The following is a 21,143-nucleotide window of genomic DNA, read 5'->3' on the forward strand; positions in this document are numbered from 1 at the left end:
GATAGCCCTATTTGGTAAAAGACCAAGTCAATATTATGGCAAGAACAGCTCAAATAAGCAAAGAGAAACGACGGTACATCATTACTTTAAGACACAAAGGTCAGTCAATCCAGAAAATTACAACAACTTTGAAAGTTTCTTCAAGCGCAGTCGCAAAAACCATCAAGCGCTATGATGAAACTGGCTCTCGTGAGGACCGCCACAGGAAAGGAAGACCCAGAGTTACCTCTGCTGTGGAGGATAAGTTCATGAGAATTACCAGCCTCAGAAATTGCAGCCCAAATAAATGCTTCACAGAGTTCAAGTAACAGACACATCTCAACATCAACTGTTCAGAGGAGACTATGTGAATCAGGCCTTCAATGTCAAACTGCTGTAAAAACAAAAACACTACTAAAGGACACCAATAATAAGAAGAGACTTGCTTGGGCCAAGAAACACAAGCAATGGCCATTAGACCGGTTGAAATCTGTCCTTTGGCCTGACTCCAAATTTGAGATTTTTGGTTCCAACCGCTCTGTCTTTGTGAGACGAGGAGTAGGTGAACGCATGATCTCCGCGTGTGTGTGGTTCCCACCGTGAAGCAAGGACAAGGTGTGATGGTGTGGGGATGCTTTGCTGGTGACACTGTTGGCGATTTATTTAGAATTCAAGGTACACTTAACCAGCATGGCTACGACAGCATTCTGCAGCGATACGCCATCCCATCTGGTGTGCGCTTAGTGGGACTATCATTTGTTTTTCAACAGGACAATGACCCACACACCTCCAGGCTGTGTAAGGGCTATTTGACCAAGAAGCAAAGTGATGGGAGTGCTGCATCAGATGACCTGGCCTCCACAATCACCCGACCTCAACTCAATTGAGAGAGTTTGGGATGAGTTAGACCGCAGAGGGAAGGAAAAGCAGCCAACAAGTGCTCAGCATTTGTGGGAACTCCTTCAAGACCGTTGGAAAGCATTCCAGGTGCAGCTGGTGGAGAGAATGCCAAGAGTGTGCAAAGCTGTCATCAAGGCAAAGGGTGGCTACTTTGAAGAATATAAAATATCTTTTGATTTGTTTAAGACTTTTTTGGTTACTACAAGATTCCATGTGTTTTTTCATAGTTTTGATGTCTTCACTTTTATTCTACAATGTAGAAAATAGTAAAACAAATGTAGAAAAACCCTTGAATGAGGAGGTGTGTCCCAACTTTTAAATGGTACTGTATATGTGTATGTATGTATATATTAATCTGGTTTGAGGAACAATAAATTCAGAATCTATTGTCTACTCTTGTTACTGCTAGAGCTTATTTTCATTTTCAGAAACCCCATTGTGATAAATCACTGTATATCATTATGTATAACTTTGAGAAAATTAAAATGAATATATTTTGTCTCGTTGTTTAAAGTGTGCGCAGGACTTGTTTGTCGACACATGTTGGTATCGTGTTTGTTAGGGATGGGCATTTGAAATTATTTCACTCTTCGGATAATATGACATTATTTCTGCTATCAGGATAGTCGACATTGAAAAACGCAGTTAAAAAAAAACACTTGACAAGTCAGAATGACACAAACGTCAAAGGCAGGCTACCACAACGGACAGGCTGCAATTCTCCAGTAGTTTTTGGCTAACAGCAACGGTGAAAGAGAAGTCTGATTTTCGCCATGATTGATGAATTCTGTTTGAAATTACCTTTCTGGTGAGTGTTTTGCATTGCTCTGGGTCAGGTTTTGTGGAACCGTGGCTATGTACGCGACAGTAATTTCTATTTGAAGTGGAGAAAATAGGTTGTCAGAGTTTACTGGAGGACTAAATGCGCTAGCTCCAAAAAATCAACAGTTCAACTGTTGTTTTATTAAATAAAGAATTTCAATTGTCACGGTGTATCCCTGTATGTAATAATGTCTCAATGATCATTTAATTTAGAAAAAAAAGGTCAAATGAACACGCACACAAGTAAAGGAATACTGAGGTTTGTTCGGATTTTTGAATATTCAAATAACCGTGATAGTCTATTGTGTGTGTATGCGTGTCTAAATGTGTACTTTTGTTGACAACGAAGGGGATGCTGTTGCTTTAACTGAAGTGATCTGCATAGGTAGGAATCCAGCATAGACTCAGTCCTCGTTAGTATAGTGGTCAGTATCCCCGCCTGTCACGCGGGAGACCGGGGTTCAATTCCCCGACGGGGAGGTAAGATTTTTATTTTCGTTTTACTTCTGCTTGTGAGAGAAGCCTCATTGTAAAATGACCTTCAGTACTTGTCTTTACTCCACTATAGCTACTCTACAGTGTCGTTTAACCCACTTGTAAAATGGATGGTGGTGGCAAAGGTCTGTTGTTTTATTACTGTAGATCTTGACCGTTCTGTTTTGAAAATATAAATCTCACTCAAAGGACCATGTCATTGTTATCGATCTGGCTAACGGACCTTCAATTAAGAATCTATAATAGATGACCACAGTATGAGTCATAATACCCATAAAACCTAGCAGTCAAACATGAAAATGGTTACAATTGTTTTTCGACCATACATTTTTCCCAATGGGGATTTTGGTAACACTTCAAATGAGGTGAGTGTTTTGCGTAAGCTTACCCCGGCGTGACATTTTTATAACCGTGTAAATTTCTCCCAGACAAGGTGACTTTCATGAATATATTCACTTGTATTTACCCATCCCAAAATGAAATAGAGGCGACACTACAGACACCCTGGTTTGAATCCAGGCTCTATCACAACTGGCTGTGATTTGTGAGTCCCTTAGGGTGGCGCACAATTGGCCCAGCGTCGTCCGGGTTTGGCCCGTGTAGGCCTTCATTGTAAATAACAACTTGTTCTTAAGTGACTTGCCTAGTGTAATTTAAAAAATGAATATGGATGAGATACAACCAAGAGTGGTGCGGTCTGCACTAGCAATGGTCACAGCAAATTAACGCTCTTATTTCATCAACACATTACTATTAAGGTTATAATATTATAGAGAACAATCTACATTCATTATATGTGATTTATAATGTAATAGGGCAAAGAAAACAACGTTTTGGCATTGCTTTCTTAGCACCCCTCTTGAATTGCCATGTTTTTCCCTAGATTCTAGAGCAGTGAGTGGATAGCCGTATACTGTATAACTTTGTGAAATTTTGAATTAGTGTATAGAGTCAATTTAGCGACTTTGACGCTGAGTATTCAGACCCGTCCAGCGTCTTTTATTGGTAAGAGGCTAACGAAAAACTCTGCTACTTTTCAGGCTGCCTTGGGGAGTTTTGCCACGGGGAGTTTTTTTGTTTTGATAGCGTTTAAAGATAAAATATATCTTTAAGTTAAACCATGTAGTATATACGTCTGTTCAGATCTGGATGTTACCCCTCTGTTTTGCTATACAATTATGACTGCAAGCTGAATATTTCTCTGTCTGGATAAGATGATAGAACCCAGGTTAAGAACCACTGCCGTATACTGTATAACTTTGTGTATATAATTAGTGTATAGAGTCAATTTAGCGACTTTGACGCTATATTTAGCGAGTATTCAGACCCTTCCAGCAAAATGAGAAGTCTCACTCTCTCCAAAATCGGTCCAGGATAAGCCCAATGCGTTTCTATTCAAATAACGAATATTCAAATAATAGTGATCATCCCTAGTGTGTGTATGTGTACTAATATGGACAACCAGTGGAACAAGGGATGCTCTGACATCTTTAACTTATGTGCATGGGTAGAATTCCAGCACACACAGTCCTCGTAAGTATTGTTGTCAGTATCCCCGCCTGTCAGCGGGAGACAGGGGTTGGGAAGGACATGGAAAATCTATTTTTTTAAACGCCTGTCTTTGAGATAAGCCACGTATTAAACATCTGTTCAGATCTGGATGTTACCCCTCTGTTTTGCCATACAATTATGACTGAAAGCTGAATATTTCTCTGTCTGGATAAGATAGTAGAATTTTTGCAGCCATGTAACGGAGGAGTGATTTCCATCAAATGACCGTGGTCCTTGTTCCACGTGTGTCCGAGCCCTATCAGCTTAGTCTCTGTGGCGCAATTGGTTAGCGCATTAGACTCTTAACACAGGTGCATCCTGTTTAAGTTTCTGCCTGTAGGAAGGGAGGAGCAAAATGGAGTGGTGGTCAGATTTGTAAAAAGGACGGGGGAGGGCCTTGTATGCATTGTGGAAGTTAGAGTAGCGGGGATCCAGAGTTTTGCCAGCAGGAGTACTACAGTCAATATTCTGATAGAATTTAGGTAGCCTTGTTCTCAAATTTGCTTTGTAAAAATCCCCAGCTGTAATAAATGCAGCCTCAGGATATGTGGTTTCCAGTTTGCTTAAAGTCCAGTGAAGTTCTTTGAGGGCCATCGTATATGACGTATATGAATCCGGCTCGAAGGACCAGATCATCAATATGTAATAATCTGGCTTGACGGCCAGAAATAGGCATGGGCAAAAATTTGCTTTGTGGAACAATACATTCAGAAAGTTCAAATGAATGTATTTGTCTCATTGGATGTGTGTTTAAAGTGTGCGCTGGACTGGTTTATTGGAAAATGTTGGTATTGTGTGTGTTTGTTAGGGATGGGCATTTTTAATTATTTAACGATTCAGATTACTTTTTTTCCCCTCCTGGTATCCGGCTAGTCAACGTTCAAAAAACGTAAATAATAAAAATAAAAAACACTTTACCAGTCATCAAAACTAATTTCAAAAGTTTGTTTTATTAAATAATTTCAATTGTCATGGTATATCCCTGTATGTAATGTCTCAATGATAATGTCATTTAGAAAAAAACTTGAATAAACTCAAATACCCATGACAGTCCCTAGTGTGTACTTAAATGGACAACCAGGCGGAACAGGATGATGTTGTGTGATTAACTGATGCGCATTGGTTGAATTCCAGGACACGCTCAGTCCTCATTAGTAATGGGCAGTATCCCCTCCTTGAACTGTATGTATTTTCCCCCCTATCACTTCAAAACTCAGTAAAAAAAAAAAAAAGATTCAGACAACTTTTGTTTTTTTCAACAATTTATACAGCATTCAAACATAGAAATAAAGAATAACAATCTTCAAATACCGATTTTTATCAAGTCTTCATTCTAAGTCTTCTAGACTCTGTCTACCATTGGTTAAACCTGCCAGTCGAAGTCTGAAATAATAAACATATTCATTCTCATTCAAATTAAGACTAATTTGATTATAGCTGCTACAGTGATATACAGTGTCATTGTCACACTTTGCATATGAGCTTGTTTTGTTCTGTAGATGTAAGCTTGAGTATTTATGGTTGTGTGTGTGTGTGTCTACAGAGACAACCAGTGGAACAGGATGTTGCATTGTAAACTCCATGTAGAATGAGATGACAGACAGCCAGAGGGCAAGGTTCAGTCATTAGATTCTGGAACTTGAAATCTTTAGAGAATCAAATGTTGTTGTACTTCAGTTCAACTGCCTCAGTTCTGGGACAACCCTTTTTTTGGGGTCTCTATTCATCCACACCAGTCTGGTCCAGGGACGTGTTCAGCAGGGCACAACATTGTGGCATTTTCTGATATAAATATGTTACGTAGAACTAACACCCCTCTCTGACGTAGAATAATTAATCTCGGGTCCATTCATAACAGTTCTATATGCATCTTTCAACAACATTTAGGCTTCTGAACATAGTCCTGATCCAGACTCTCCTCTCATTGGGAAGATTTCAATTGTAATCTCATGTCCTCTCTCATCCCCTCCTTCTCAAAACCCATTGGGAGAAGGTCAGAGGGAAGGGACCTCTGGTTTTCTCATCCAATGGGTTTTGAGAAAGAGAATTGTATACTCCTCATGTCCTCTCTCGCCTTGAGATCTTCCTCTGGTATCCCCTCTGTCCCTGTCCCAGCAACTCAGTCTCTGTGGTGCAATCAGCTACTTTCGATAACGTTTAGACTACGGAATGTGACCCTGGTCCTGACTCTCCTTCTGTCCGGGTTCTCCCTCCGTCTCAGTTTGTATAGTGGTGGTGGTCTGGGGGGCCTGGTCAGTAGGTGTGGTGGTGGTCTTGGGGGCCTGGTCTCGTGGTTGTGAGGTATCCAGGGCTAGCTGCATGGCCCAGATGCTGAGAGGCCTCATGTAGGCCAGGGAGCGGTAGATGCCCTTCTCACAGTAGGCCTCCGGGGTCTGAAAGGCCATGCCCAGACGCTCCCACACCGTCCGGTAGCAGCCCTCTGCTGTACGTAGACCCTCCTCCAACATACCCTGACACAGAGAGAGGGGTTCAGAGGTGTGATATTGGTTTTCCATGATTGGTAAATTGATAAATCGATTGGATTGACATAGTACATAGAGGTGGGTTTAGAGGTAAGATATTTTGGTTTGAAATGTGTAAGATGGGAGAGGATTGGATGTCATATCTGAAAATGTTAAATTTTGTATTATTTGTTGATTTTACTGATATGACAGACTGAGCAAAAAGAAGTTTGTAATAACGTGAACTAACTCACTTGTATATCGCGCTGGTCCGTAAAATTGACCTTATTTTAGCACACAAAAAACATAATACTTCCAGATCAACTGTAATTATCAATACCATTGTAAAGCACAATTTCTCCCCTTTCCAACAAAATCAATGACGAGACCTCCATGATGGAGGTCGACCGATTAATCAGAATGGACTGTTAAATAGGGCCGATTAAGTTTATTTCAATCGGTAATCTGCATTTTTGGACACCGATTATAGCCGATTACATTGCACTCCACAAGGAGACTGCGTGGCAGGCTGACTACCTGTTATGCGAGTGCAGCAAGGGGCCAAGATACGTTTAATGCTAGCTAGCACCTTATCTTATAAAAAACAATCAAAACCATCACTAGTTAAACTAGTAATATCAACCATGTGTAGTTATCTAGCTTGTCCTGCGTTGTATATAATCGATGCCTGTTAATTTATCGTTGAATCACTGCTAACATGAATTTATTTTAACTAGGGAAATTGTGTTACTTCTCTTGCGTTCTGTGCAAGCAGAGTCAGGGTATATGCAGCAGCACCTGGCTCATTGCGAACTGTGTGAAGACCATTTCTTCCTAACAAAGACCGTAATTAATTTGCCAGAATTGTACATAATTATGACATAACATTGATGGTTGTGCAATGTAACAGCAATATTTAGACTTAAGGATGCCACCCATTAGATAAAATACGGAACGGTTCCATATTTCACTGAAAGAATAAACGTTTTGTTTTCGAAATGATAGTTTCTGGATTTGACCATATTAATGATCTATGGCTCGTATTTCTGTGTTATTATATTATAATTAAGTATATTATTTGGTAGATCAGTCTGACTGAGCGGTGGTAGGCAGCAGCAGGCTCGTAAGCATTCATTCAAACAGCACTTTCCTGCATTTGCTAGCAGCTCTTCGCTGTGCTTCAAACACTGCGCTGTTTATGACTTCAAGCCTATCAACTCTCGAGATTAGGCTGGCAATACTAAAGTACCTATTAGAACATCCAATAGTCAAAGGTATATGAAATACAAATGGTATAGAGAGAAATAGTCCTATAATAACTACAACCTAAAACTTCTTACCTGGGAATATTGAAGACTCATGTTAAAAGGAACCACCAGCTTTCATATGTTCTGAGCAAGGAACTTAAACGTTAGCTTTCTTACATGGCACATATTGCACTTTTACTTTCTTCTCCAACACTTTGTTTTTGCATTATTTAAACAGGTTTCATTATTTATTTGAGACTAAATTGATTTTATTTATGAATTATATTAAGTGAAAATAAAAAAGTGTTCATTGTTAATTCAGTATTGTTGTAATTGTCATTATTATTATTATTATTATATATATATATATATATATATATATATATATATATATATATATATATATATATATATATATATATATATATATATATATATATATATATATATATATATATATATATATATATATATATATATATATATATATATATATATATATAAAAAATCGGCATCGGCTTTTTTTGGTCCTCCAATAATCGGTATCGGCGTTGAAAAATCATAATCGGTTGACCTCCACTACATGATGCCCGTCACTGCATGATTCAAGAAGGCAATGAGCTCCGTCGGGTCTTTTTAAAAATGGCAGGTGGGGAAGCGAAACTAATGCGTGATAGTGAGAAGGAGAGATGTCGTGTGGGGAAACGAAACTAATGCGTGATAGTGAGAAGGAGAGATGTCGTGTGGGGAAACAAAACTAATGCGTGATAGTGAGAAGGAGAGATGTCGTGTGGGGAAACGAAACTAATGCGTGATAGTGAGAAGGAGAGATGTCGTGTGGGGAAACGAAACTAATGCGTGATAGTGAGAAGGAGAGATGTCGTGTGGGGAAACAAAACTAATGCGTGATAGTGAGAAGGAGAGATGTCGTGTGGGGAAACAAAACTAATGCGTGATAGTGAGAAGGAGAGGTGTCGTGTGGGGAAACAAAACTAATGCGTGATAGTGAGAAGGAGAGATGTCGTGTGGGGAAACAAAACTAATGCGTGATAGTGAGAAGGAGAGATGTCGTGTGGGGAAACAAAACTAATGCGTGATAGTGAGAAGGAGAGATGTCGTGTGGGGAAACAAAACTAATGCGTGATAGTGAGAAGGAGAGATGTCATGTGGGGAAACGAAACTAATGCGTGATAGTGAGAAGGAGAGATGTCGTGTGGGGAAACGAAACTAATGCGTGATAGTGAGAAGGAGAGATGTCGTGTGGGGAAACAAAACTAATGCGTGATAGTGAGAAGGAGAGATGTCGTGTGGGGAAACGATACTAATGCGTGATAGTGAGAAGGAGAGATGTCGTGTGGGGAAACGATACTAATGCGTGATAGTGAGAAGGAGAGATGTCGTGTGGGGAAACAAAACTAATGCGTGATAGTGAGAAGGAGAGATGTCGTGTGGGGAAACGAAACTAATGCGTGATAGTGAGAAGGAGAGATGTCGTGTGGGGAAACGAAACTAATGCCTGATAGTGAGAAGGAGAGATGTCGTGTGGGGAAACGATACTAATGCGTGATAGTGAGAAGGAGAGATGTCGTGTGGGGAAACAAAACTAATGCGTGATAGTGAGAAGGAGAAATGTCGTGTGGGGAAACGATACTAATGCGTGATAGTGAGAAGGAGAGATGTCGTGTGGGGAAACAAAACTAATGCGTGATAGTGAGAAGGAGAGATGTCGTGTGGGGAAACTTTTTTTTTCACTCGATCTGTCCAACTTATCCCCTCTAAAATGTAAATAAAACATAAGACTTTATAAAGACTACTATAAATATATATTTATAAAGACTACTATATTTGGAGGTTTGAATTGGGTTTTTAGGGTGGTGCTAAAATGATCTTCAGAAGTAAACAGCGGCTTTTGAGAGTCATGACAGCTTGCAGTGATGACGCAAAAAATGACTACCCTGTCCCCTTCTTGTTTTTAAATGGTGAGAGAAGTGCTTCACCTGGTGGAGAGAGGCTGTAAGACAGAATTAGTTGCTTTATGCGTGCTATACGTTACGCCATGACACGTTACATTGTGACGTACAGCGTCAGAGGGGTCAGTTTTTTTCAACTTTTCTCCAATACTATAGTGCCATTACCATGTCAATCAACGCTTAAATAGTTCACACACCAGATTTTGATGTCAACACAGTCCCATTAGTTTTCATTGCAGCCTCGTTACTTAAAAAAGGTTTGTTGAAAAGGTCAGGAGGCTTCCCTCCCCTCTCCCCATACTGACTTTCTCACTCACTCACCTCATGGATCATAATAGCAGCCAGTCCGTACACCACTCCGATCCACACCTCGTCTGACTGGACACTGGAGTGGTCAGGTACCCCCTCCGGCCTCATACCGTTGACCGCACCCATTTGACCCCCAGCGAAACTCATCACGTTCAGGTCAAACACAGACTTCAGTGCACTGCAAATCTTCTCCTTAGGAAAGGCCTGGGGGAGAAGTAGTTCATTGTTTTGTTTGTGTAGTTAGATTCAATCAGTGTGGTCAGAATGCTATGTTGAGTCAGGATGTCATTAACAGTAATAATATTTCAAGTCATTTTAAGCACTTTAAGGCATTGTCACTTTACATAATCAGCCAGATAAAAAAGGAATGCGCGATAATGTAAGCAACAAAGTCACATTCCAATCAGTAAGAGAAATCTGATAAAAATCCTAGTACAATCATTACTAGACCAATGGAGGTTGAAACATCAGTCTGATCAGGATCAAAATGTTCCTCTGTTTGCCCAGTTTGTGGCGCTTGTTTGGTCAATCGTTTTTTATTAGGGTTTTAGTAGTCAACAATAGTATTACTATTTATGTCTTGGCTTTGTGTCTGACCTGAAACTGGCCATCTCCCAATCCAGATGCCCGCAGGAACCACTGGCCAGCACACTGGTCTGACATCACACTGTTGGAGAGATCCTGCCCACTACTGTCGTAGTTGTAGTACTGGCCTGAAGAGACAGCGACATAGTCAGCTTTTAGTCTTAATTATACAGCTAAATTAAAGCCAGGCTCTGAATGGTGTTTTTACTACGAGGCTTATCTCAAATACAGAAACAAAAACTGTTTTCCAATCCGTCAGGGAATTGAAGCCCGGTCTCCCTGGCTCCCGCATGACAGGCGGGGATACTGACCACTATACTAAACGAGGACTGAAGTCATTTATTAAGAACACTAACTATAACATATCTGACACAGATCCCAAGCATATAAAACTCTGGTATAATGACCATAAATGTATGGTTGTCTATGATTCAAGTACAATATAATTAATTAGTAAGTTGTATTCCAGAAGTTTAGTTGCTTACTACAGAATTGTGGCTTAATTTCAAACTATAAAAACACATCACAAGAACACACTTCTTAGCAAATGTGTGACATTGCTGAAGAACGTGTAACACAAAACAATAATTGCAGCATTACTCCATATTCATTACTGAACGTGCGCCCCCTACAGGCAGAAATAAGGTACCGACCATTCCACAGCAGCTTGTCGAAGGCGGCGCTCCCCCGGTCTAGTATGTCTCTGAAGCGCTGGAAGGCAGCCTCATTGTTCACCAGCCTGGCCATCTTACACATCACACACACAGAGGCCAGCCACAGACCCCCACAGTACGCACTGAGAGAGGGAGAGAGCAGATTAGAATTCCTATAAACGAACACTAAAAAAGTAACACGTGGAAATCTTTAAATTACAAAGTGTGACCTCGCCTCATACATTAAAACACGCATGCAGTATAATTCCTGGTCGAAAACAGGAAGTTGAATTCTTTGATGTGACCTTAGAACACAGTCTCACCTCCCTGGGGTGGGTCCGGAAAGCAGCTAAAAATACAACTCCGTCAACGGACTTAGTCTTTTCCTGTTCGCCATCAGTGGGAACCTCTAGTACAAGTTATGTCACGCCATTTACCAGCTCCCTCCCTTTTCCTTAGCTCTCACCTAGGTCCTGTTGCGGTCCATCCGTCGTAGGTCTGGTCGGCGTAGCCCGAGTTCTCTATCAGACCGTCTCCATCCGTATCAAACTTCATCTCTGACTCCATCACGGCCTGAAGGGGGATATAATAACATTTATTAAATAATACAATCCTTATTATTGTAAGTGATCCTATCAGCACTCATCCCGTGAGACTCCTTCCTACCTGGCAGATGGGCCACATGTCCTGGAGGTACTGTGTGTCCTGGGTCAGGTGGAAGTCTCTGTAGACCTGCAGGACAAACTTCAGGTTCAGGTCCTTCCAGTCAGCCGTGTCGTGGATTAGGTAGGCGTTGACACGCTGCCACGGCTCATCATCTAGATCAAATCAAAACTTGATTTATATAGCAGATATGACTAAATAATGGTTTGAATAACCTTATTTACTATTAAGTATTGATTTTTATACTCTATGCAATGCTCACTGCACAGAACACAGGAACACAAATTATCAGTGAATTATTGTAATGTTTGTTTGTGTCAATTAATCCCATAATTGATGGGTTGCCAACTGGCGATTTGACACAAATTCATTCATGCAGTGCTTCACATACATATACAATAAGTGAGAAAGAAAAACAATATTAGATAAATAAGTTAGATAGACAAGATACATAAATCTCCCTGGAGAACACAACTGATGCGCTCATTCTTATCCAATGGCTACCTCTGTACAGAAGGCAGACATGTTATTTAACGTAAGACAATGCAGATTCACTAAGACACAAATCACAAAAGCCGAAAGGGTCCAATTCTTAAATAACATGAAATCTGAACTCATAACTCACTGTGGTCATAACTCAATGTATGTCTCAAAATCCAAGTTACATGCACATATCTGAATTCAGTGCCAGTATTAAACCCAATGTCTAATTGAACAAACAAATTCAACATGTAAAGTGTTTGTCCCATGTTTCATGAGCTGAAATAAAAGATCCCAGAAATTTCCATACGGACAAAAAGCTTATTTCTCTCATGTTTTGCAAACAAATTTCGTTACAACCCTGTTAGTGAGCTCCTTTGCCAAGATAATCCATCTACCTGATAGGTGTGGCATATCAAGAAGCTGATTAAAAAGCATGATCATTACACAGGTGCACCTCGTGATGGTGAAAATAAAAGGCCACTCTAAAATGTGCAGTTTTGTCACAACACAAAGCCACAGATGTCTCATGTTTTGAGGGGGCGTGCAATTGGCTTGCTGACTGCAGGAATGTCCAAGAGCTGTTGCCAGAGCTGTTCCCAATTGAATGTTAATTTCTCTACCATTAGCTGCCTCCGTTGTTTTAAAGAATTTGGCACTACATCCAACCAGCCTCACAACCGCAGACCACGTGCATGGCGATGTGTGGGCGAGCGCTTTGATGATGTCAAAGTTGTGAACAGAGTGCCCCATGGTGGTGGTGGGGTTATGGTATGGGCAGGCATAAGCTACGGACAACAAACACAATTGCATTTTATCGATGGCAATTGAATGCACAGATATACAGTGACGAAATCCTGAGGCCCATTGTCGTGCCATTCATCCTCCGCCATAATGTTTCAGCATGAAAGCTGAAAATGTCCCCGTTCTTCCATGGCCTGCAAACTCAGACAAATCACCCATTGAGCATGTGTGGGATGCTCTGGATCGACGTGTACGACAGCGTGTTGCAGTTCCCACCAATATCCAGCAACTTTGCAGTCATTGAAGAGGGACAACATTCCATAGACCATAATCAGCCTGATCGACTCTGAGAAGGAGACGTGAAGCACTGCATGAGGCAAATGGTGGTCACACCAGATACTTTAAGGTTCTGATCTACGCAACATTTTTTAAAAAGGTATCTGTGACCAACAGATGCAGATCTGTATTCCCAGTCATGTGAAATCCATAGAGTAGGGCCTAATTAATTTATTTTAAAACATTTACTTATTTTCTTTAACTCCGTAAAAACTTTGAAATTGTTGTATGTTGCATTTATGTTTTGGATCAGCACACACACACACGCCCTTTAAAAAGTTGCAACGTACTGCAGCACAGTTTGTGTGATGCCTCAGAATTCTATGGCATGTTATTTAAGTGCCAATCGCAGGTACTATTAATGCTAGTTTGACCACAAGAGGGCATCGTTGAGCAGCATTTAATAGCCTTCAATAGTGACTGTACCAGAGAATTTAAAACCTTTTATTGTAAGAACATAATGGGACTGAATAAGACATTTTGCTTAGTTAATTTGATTAATATTATGGCGTTTCTATTCCAAGAAAAACAAAAACCTCTGGGTTTCCATTAGGATGGAACGGAAAATATGGCGCTGTGCGTGACAGTCAGGAGTAAGCTGGGCTATTTAGCTAAAGAATCCCCGTGTCACGCGGGAGACCGGGGTTAAATTTCCAGACTGGGAGGAAGGAGTAGGCTGTCCTTGTAAATAAGAAATTGTTCTTAACCTCTTGAAACTAGGGGGCACTATTTTAATTTTTGGAAAATAACGTTCCCAAAGTAAACAGGCTATTTTGTCAGGACAAGATGCTAGAATATGCATATAATTGACAGCTAAGGATAGAAAACTCTAAAGTTTCCAAAACTGTCAAAATAGTCTATTGAATATAACAGAACTGATATTGCAGGCGAAACCGAGGAAAATCCAATCAGGAAGTGCCTCTTATTTTGAAACCTCTGCGTTCCTATGCACCCCTACTGGCCATTGAAAGGGATATCAACGAGATTCCTTTTTATACGTATTCCCTAAGGTGTCTACAGCATTTTGACATAGTTTCACGCCTTTATGTTGAAGAATGAGCGTAAACGACTACATTGCGTAAGGGGCCAGCTGAGGGCTCAGAGTGATTCTTGCGTAAAAAACACAAAGGTAGTAATTTTCTCTCGCTCCTACTGAAAAGCCAATTATCCCGATTGATATATTATCGAATAGATATTTGAAAAACACCTTGAGGATTGATTATAAAAAACGTTTGCCATGTTTCTGTCGATATTACGGATCTAATTTGGAATATTTTTCGGCGTTGTCGTGACAGCAGTTTCCGGTGGATTTCTCAACCAAACGTGAAGAACAAACGGAGGTATTTCGGCTATAAAAATAATCTTTATGGAACAAAATGAACATTTGCTGTCTAACTGGGAGTCTCGTGAGTGAAAACATCCGAAGCTAATCAAAGGTAAACAATTTAATTTGATTGATTTTCAGATTTGTGACCAAGTTGTCTGCTGCTAGCTGTACATAATGCTATGCTAGGCTATCGATAAACTTACAAATGCTTGTCTTGCTTTGGCTGTAAAGCATCATTTCAAAATCTGAGATGACAGGGTGATTAACAAAAGGCTAAGCTGTGTTTCGCTATATTTTGGCTAAAGAAACAGAGGATACTACAATGATCACCTCAGCAAGGTTTTATCCGTGGTCGTGGAGCAGGGTGGAAGTACATCTAAAATGTAGTTTAAATAATAAAATACATAAATGCAGATGGTTAACAAAAGCATAAAGAAATACTATACCACTGTTTTGAGTTAGAAATGTAACACTTCAGCGTACTTAAGCATTGAATACATTACAGGTTGTTCACAGGATGTTCACACCTACAGTAGCCAGGCTATAAAGAGTCGATTGTACTGATAACCAGTGTGTTTGAAAACCTGTTTTCAAAATGTCCCCAGCTGTCCGTCACTACTGTAAATAAAAACAGTATCTTATTTACATTCTTTATTGTAACTACAATGTCACAAATGTGTATCTACCTTTCCAATTACTTTTAGAGAGTTTGGGATTAATTTGATTAATATTATGGTGTTTATATTCCAAGAAAAAGTGAAAAACCCTCGGTTTCCGTTAGAATGGAACGGAAAATATGGCGTTGTACAACGTGACGGTCAGGAGTAGGCTACACAGTACTGGGCTATTTAGCTAAAGAATCCCTGTGTTGTGCGCGGACACACGGGAGACCGGGGTTCAATTCCTCAACTGGGAGGAAGAAGTTGGCTATGTTTGTAAATAAGAATTTGTTCTTAACTGACTTGCCTAGTTAAATAAAAGGTTACACACTAAGAGGATAACATTTCTACACCATCATTTTAGTCTAACCAATACCCAAACAGAGACAGAGTCAAAATGAAAATCTCATTGATTTATCAAGACCAGTCCCCATGCTTGTCTCAGAGCAGTACGAAACGGTGCCAAAATAGTTGTAGGCTAATGCTTCAAATCCTATTGCGTCGAACTTCAATATGCTCTTACACAACACTAGACACAGCACATTACACAACACTAGTGAGACTCATACTGTAGGCGACATATCGAAAAATATGGCGCGACTCTCCGCCAATAATTACATATAGAGGATTCTAAATTAAAACCCAAAAGCCGCTTTATGAGTCTCCCGGTGGAGGCCAGCACGGGTATCTGTAGCAACGCATTTTGCATTGCGGTGACTTAGACAGCTGCGCCACTGGGGAGGCCCCATCCACAAAGTATGAAAATACAGAGAGGTGTTGGTAAAGGTATATTGTCCTGCAAACAGCCATAATGGGCTATTATAATACTGTACATGGTGTCCAGGTCAGGATAACCAAAACATTTCTTTATTAAAGACTATCAGAAAGAAGGTTGGTACTTAATTATTTTGATGAATGAGTGACTCAGCTTTATGTAGGTGCCAGCTATACGACTGTGCAATCAAGTTGATAATATATATAACGATATTTGGGAGGTTATTTAGTTTTCAAATAAAACAAAAAGCGATTGTAATCTGAAAAGGCCAAAATAATATTTGTAAAGGCCAAAACATTTATTTCTGTTTTTATTTGTTTTTAGAGGGAGAGAGGTACCTGCTAGAACAGCGGGAATGTTTCCCTAGTCAGCGCCATTATTAGTGCAATGCCCCTTAAAGTGTTGCTCTGTACTACCCAGGGGTCCACCCTGTCACACTGAACCAGCATCTGTAGCAACACAGCTTGCACAGCAATGCAGTGTCTTAGACCGTTGCGCCACTCAGGCGCTGTACAACATGACCGGTCGGGAGTGGGCTACAGTACTACAGTAAGAGCAAAATAAAATAACAAAAACCTTAGTGTAACAGTTTTAGTAAGTAATACTGAAGTCGTGCACAATTATCAGTTTCTATTTAGGTTTATATCCAACATTCATTTTCAGTTAGAGATACAGTAGGACCCAAAAGTAAGTCCCCCTTGCGCTGGTCTGGAGCAATGAAGTGGTGACACAGTACCGTACCAAACCACAAATGACCTCTAAGTACCGCAGCATAATCACAAAACATTCAGTGGAGCAACCACTGTATGGGATAATATAATTTATATGAATCCGTCTCGAAGGATCACAATTTATGAATATGAATCCGGGCTCAAAGGACCATATCTTTATGAATTGTTGGTAAATATTGGTACAGTATGTGTGTGTTTCCTCTATACCTGGGTCTCCTATGTCGTGAGGGACTACGTTCTTAACCTTCACAGGAGAATTTCTGCCACTCATCAGATGTAGTCTTTCAGTCGGGTCACACGAAACAACACTGCCAGCTGAAAAAGAATACATAAATAATGAACACGCACAAGCACATATGCTCCAGGACAGGAGCGAGCTACCACACACACACAATAACATTCAGACCCTGAATTACTCACCAATGTCATATTGCAGGCTGAGGGCTAGTTTGGGCCATAGCATGATAAGTGCAAAGGAAGCGTAGAAGTGCACGTCGTACGTGTTATACATCCTGTACTCCTGACCTATGAGAAGAAAAGAGAACATTCAACATGATTGAACTCACACACTTCAGAGAGGAGTAAAGACAAGTGTACTTCACAATGAGTCTTCTAACAGACAAGTGTTTCCTCCCAGTCGGGGAATTGAACCCCGGTCTCCTAGCCCCCGTGTCATAGGCGGGGGATACTGACCACTATACGAACGAGGACAGTGTCATTTTGGAGTCTACCTATTTATAAAGACCCCCCTCCAGCCACCTCGTTGATTACAAAATTTGCCTAACAAAAAAAAAAAGTCAAATTTAATAGGCGGTGCAGTCATCTACATTACATGGCACAAGTGTGTGTGTGTGTGTGTGTGTGTTTGTTGGGCTATTCTCTATGGTCTACCACAGTATGAGTCATAATACCCATAAAACCTAGCGGTCAAACACAGAAATGGTTCCAATAATTTTCTCACCATACATTTTATCCATTGTGGATTTTAAAAACACTTCAAATAGGAGCTGTGTTTCATGTGGGCTCACCCTGGTGTGACGTTTTGATAACCATGTAAAATGTCTCTCGGACAAGGTGACAATTCCAATATATCCGACTGCATTTATCCCCCAAAAATGAAATGCTAATTAGCAATAATACAGATCTATAAATGCCTGTCTCTTAAGCTTTACGTCACTCACCAGGGACATGATTATCTGGATGAGACTGCTTAAAAATTGAGGCAAAAGGTAAGAATCTCTGGATGAACTATAGACTAATTAATAAATTGGTTGAAGTTATTTAAATGAACAATTCAGTGAACAGTCTTGGGAATGTTTAATTGAAAATGCCTGTTGTTATCTAGCAACATTAGCCTGGATAGAGGACTACATTAGCAGTTTGTCTAGCCATTTAAATACTTGAGAAAATCCTAAAAACGAGTTTACCTTTAATAAACCAACAGTCTAGCTTGCTAGGTAACTAGCTAGCTAACTTATATGGTGAAGCCAGGGCCAGGCATTCTTGATAGTTTGTTTGCGTCTGTGGGTGAGGTGTGGGTAGCCTACTTCAAGTACTAAACTTGTAGCTACCCTAGCTAACTGTATTATTTTAGTCTGGCTTTTTGAGAGGTCTCAGATGGACTGATTAGCATCCTCGAGTCAACACTGTATTTTATATACTGATACTATACTGTATAAACGCATGCTCCACTCAAGTTGAAGTTGTTGACTGATTCCATGGAGGCGGCTAAGGAGAGAGTAGCTGCGAACTAAGACTGCAGCCAAGGCAGCACCTGCCCATCGGGGTGAGTATTATTGGTTGGTACTGGATGTGCCTTTTAGGTTCCTCTCCGTGTGTAGTCTGTACCACACAGGCCAGTGCAATAGTCTTTCATATGTGTAGTAGTGTGTTGCATCACATTTATCATTTGTGTCAACTTTGAATTCAATCTAAGCCACAGATGATTAATTCCTCCATTGTGTACTTGACCTTTATAGATGCAGACTCGAGACTCAAAGACATTCAAGCAGCACTTTGAGAGCAAGCATCCCAAGTCTCCACTGGTCCCAGTACTGGTTGATGTGCAGGTCTAAGTGACCCCACAGACTCAAATGGACCTACAGCCTAGGTAAGATTCTTCTATCATTCGCACCCAGTAGACATGGGGTAAATCACCATGTTGTCAACCAAATGCTATCCTCAATACTTAAGTTGTATTGCTCATGGTCAATGTGATCACTCAGTCTTTAATGTTGTGATTCAGACACGATGACCTCGATTTGAATGCTGCAACTGACAAAATGATGTTGGGGGACCCACGCTGAGAACCCAGGGCATGGGCCAGATATGTGACAATTACCTAAAAAAAAGGGGGTAAATAAGCACACCATTTTATGTTTATTCCATGGCCAACCATCCCTCTAGCTACCGCCTATTCCAAACAGTATTTTATGCCCCCCATGGTCCCTCAACTTCGGACACGTCGGACCTCTCCATATTATCTCGTTTATAAACCCACGTCCCCTTTGCTGCTTCCTTCACTTGTTCTTCTCCTGATTTGATGACATCTAGACTCAGAAACACGTTCAAGTGTTTTAGCTACCTTTTTTCACCCACCGGTGTAATGCTGTCCTCCTGCTTATTCTGGGGTTCAAACTGAATGCAGTAGTAAATGTGCTGCTCACAGTTGACAGCAGCAACACGGACCAGAAGGGTGTTGATATAGCTGTGTTTAGGCATGGCTTCCTTGTTCAGTGTGTTTATCATTCTGGTCACCTAGTATTTTTATACACAACCTACCTTACACAACCAGTTTTTTCATTTGTAACTCACCCACCAAAATTACAATATGCCGTTTACATTTTGTTCTATTTCTGCCGGTCTAATTCCTAAAGTGGAAAAGCAGAAGATCTGTGCACTCTCTGATAATAATTGTGAATGTAGTGCTCATCAATGTCCCAGATTTGTGGCATTGATTTTAAAAAATCATTTAAATCTTTACTTCAAAGTCAGATGTTTACATGTTATGTATTAAAAGGTATATGTATGCATTGTTATCCATTTTGACTTCTTCATAATAATGTAATCACTGGAGTTCAGGTGTTGATGGGTGACTAGGTGCATTCTTGTCAAATAAATATGCTTACTCATTCATGATAAATATATTCTGCAATGAATTCATCTGGTCTTTGAATCTGCAACAGAACATGTCAACGAGTTAGTTCTGAATTGCTTTAATACAGCAGTGCATTCAGACATTATTTATTGAAGTAGATTTCACCTTGTTCATATATACTGAACAAAAGTATAAAACGCAACATGTAGTGTTGGTCCCATGTTTCATGAGCTGAAATAAAAAAAGATCCCAGAAATGTTCCATATGCACAAAAAGCTTATTTCTCAAAAATGTGCAAAAAAACTCCTACTTTAAAAATAAATCAATTTAGGTATCTGTGACCCAACAATTGCACATATGTATGCCCAGTCATGTGAAATCCATAGTTGTGTCAAATTTCTTTCTTTCAATTGACTGATTTCCTTATATGAACTGTAACCCAGTAAAATCTTTGAAATGGTTGCATTTATATTTTTGTTCAGTGTAGTTGGCAGAAATAAGGGGTTAAATAGACTTCTACCAGTTGATGGAGAAGATGACCTGCTAAAATAAGTATATGTTGGTAATACCATTTCGCTAGCTAGCTATATGACTTCTTTGCAAAATACTAGCCTAGTATTCATGGCACATTATAAATATCTGATTCCTACTAGGATAGTATTCTGTACATGACAAGACCAAATGCATAAATAAAACAAATTAGTTAAATTATATTTACTGTTCCAAAATTTTTTTCAATATATATTTCATTTTGGATCAAGGTAGTGTCATGACGTTGGCCTGGGGGTAGGTTTATGACAGTCATAAATACCTCTCCCCCCTTTTTCCCCTCTCTACCCTACTGATGTGACATTTGAAAATCCCTTGGTTAACAGAGATTCTGGGAACATCAGAAGGTGGGGGGGGAAATGAACCATATTCTGGTTATCCGACCAGTTGAACATATGCGGTGGTACTTAATGAATATGATGTCAGTTTGGTTGTCATCTGAGACATTCTCATCAATGATAGGATGACAAACTCTACAGTGGAAAGTCTGCACATTGTAGTTATCGGATTCACATAGAATTGTTGTTCAATTTAAATGTTTGAATATAAAGTTATTGGTGAAAAGATTAAATGTAATTTTAGCTTCCAAATGAGATGTGTTTTTATAAGGTTAGGGCTCTGCTTAATCAGTGACCCGCCCCTGTGAAGAGACATGGGCTGTAAACTATGAAAACACACCACTATTTAAAGCCTTGACGAAAATGTAACCTCCTGTTCCGAGGATGTGAGGACGACGGTCCATACGTTAAAAGGACTAACATGTCAACTGTTCCGGGTACATTAGGATGACGATCCAATGTCAGAATGGT

At 40.0% G+C, this 21,143-nt stretch overlaps 1 protein-coding gene across 3 annotated transcripts in view; it reads right to left on the bottom strand.

Moving 5' to 3' along the window:
• Window positions 1-4,991: 4,991 nt before the first annotated feature.
• The window catches only part of gba2 (glucosylceramidase beta 2), a 34,446-nt gene continuing 18,294 nt past the window's right edge, over window positions 4,992-21,143 (bottom strand). For all 3 annotated transcript variants that reach the window (XM_021614905.3, XM_021614907.3, XM_021614906.3), the window contains 8 exons: window positions 17,109-17,213; window positions 16,896-17,003; window positions 11,640-11,791; window positions 11,440-11,546; window positions 10,974-11,116; window positions 10,333-10,448; window positions 9,748-9,939; window positions 4,992-6,218 (listed from right to left, as the gene is read on the bottom strand). In XM_021614905.3, coding sequence (XP_021470580.3) covers window positions 5,910-6,218; window positions 9,748-9,939; window positions 10,333-10,448; window positions 10,974-11,116; window positions 11,440-11,546; window positions 11,640-11,791; window positions 16,896-17,003; window positions 17,109-17,213 — 1,232 coding nt within the window. In that variant the 3' untranslated portion in view covers window positions 4,992-5,909. The remainder of the gene's footprint in view (window positions 6,219-9,747; window positions 9,940-10,332; window positions 10,449-10,973; window positions 11,117-11,439; window positions 11,547-11,639; window positions 11,792-16,895; window positions 17,004-17,108; window positions 17,214-21,143) is intronic.

Source organism: Oncorhynchus mykiss, chromosome 9 (assembly GCF_057628025.1).
Source record: "Oncorhynchus mykiss isolate SJ-2025 chromosome 9, ASM5762802v1, whole genome shotgun sequence".
In the NCBI taxonomy this organism is placed as follows: Eukaryota; Metazoa; Chordata; class Actinopteri; order Salmoniformes; family Salmonidae; genus Oncorhynchus; species Oncorhynchus mykiss.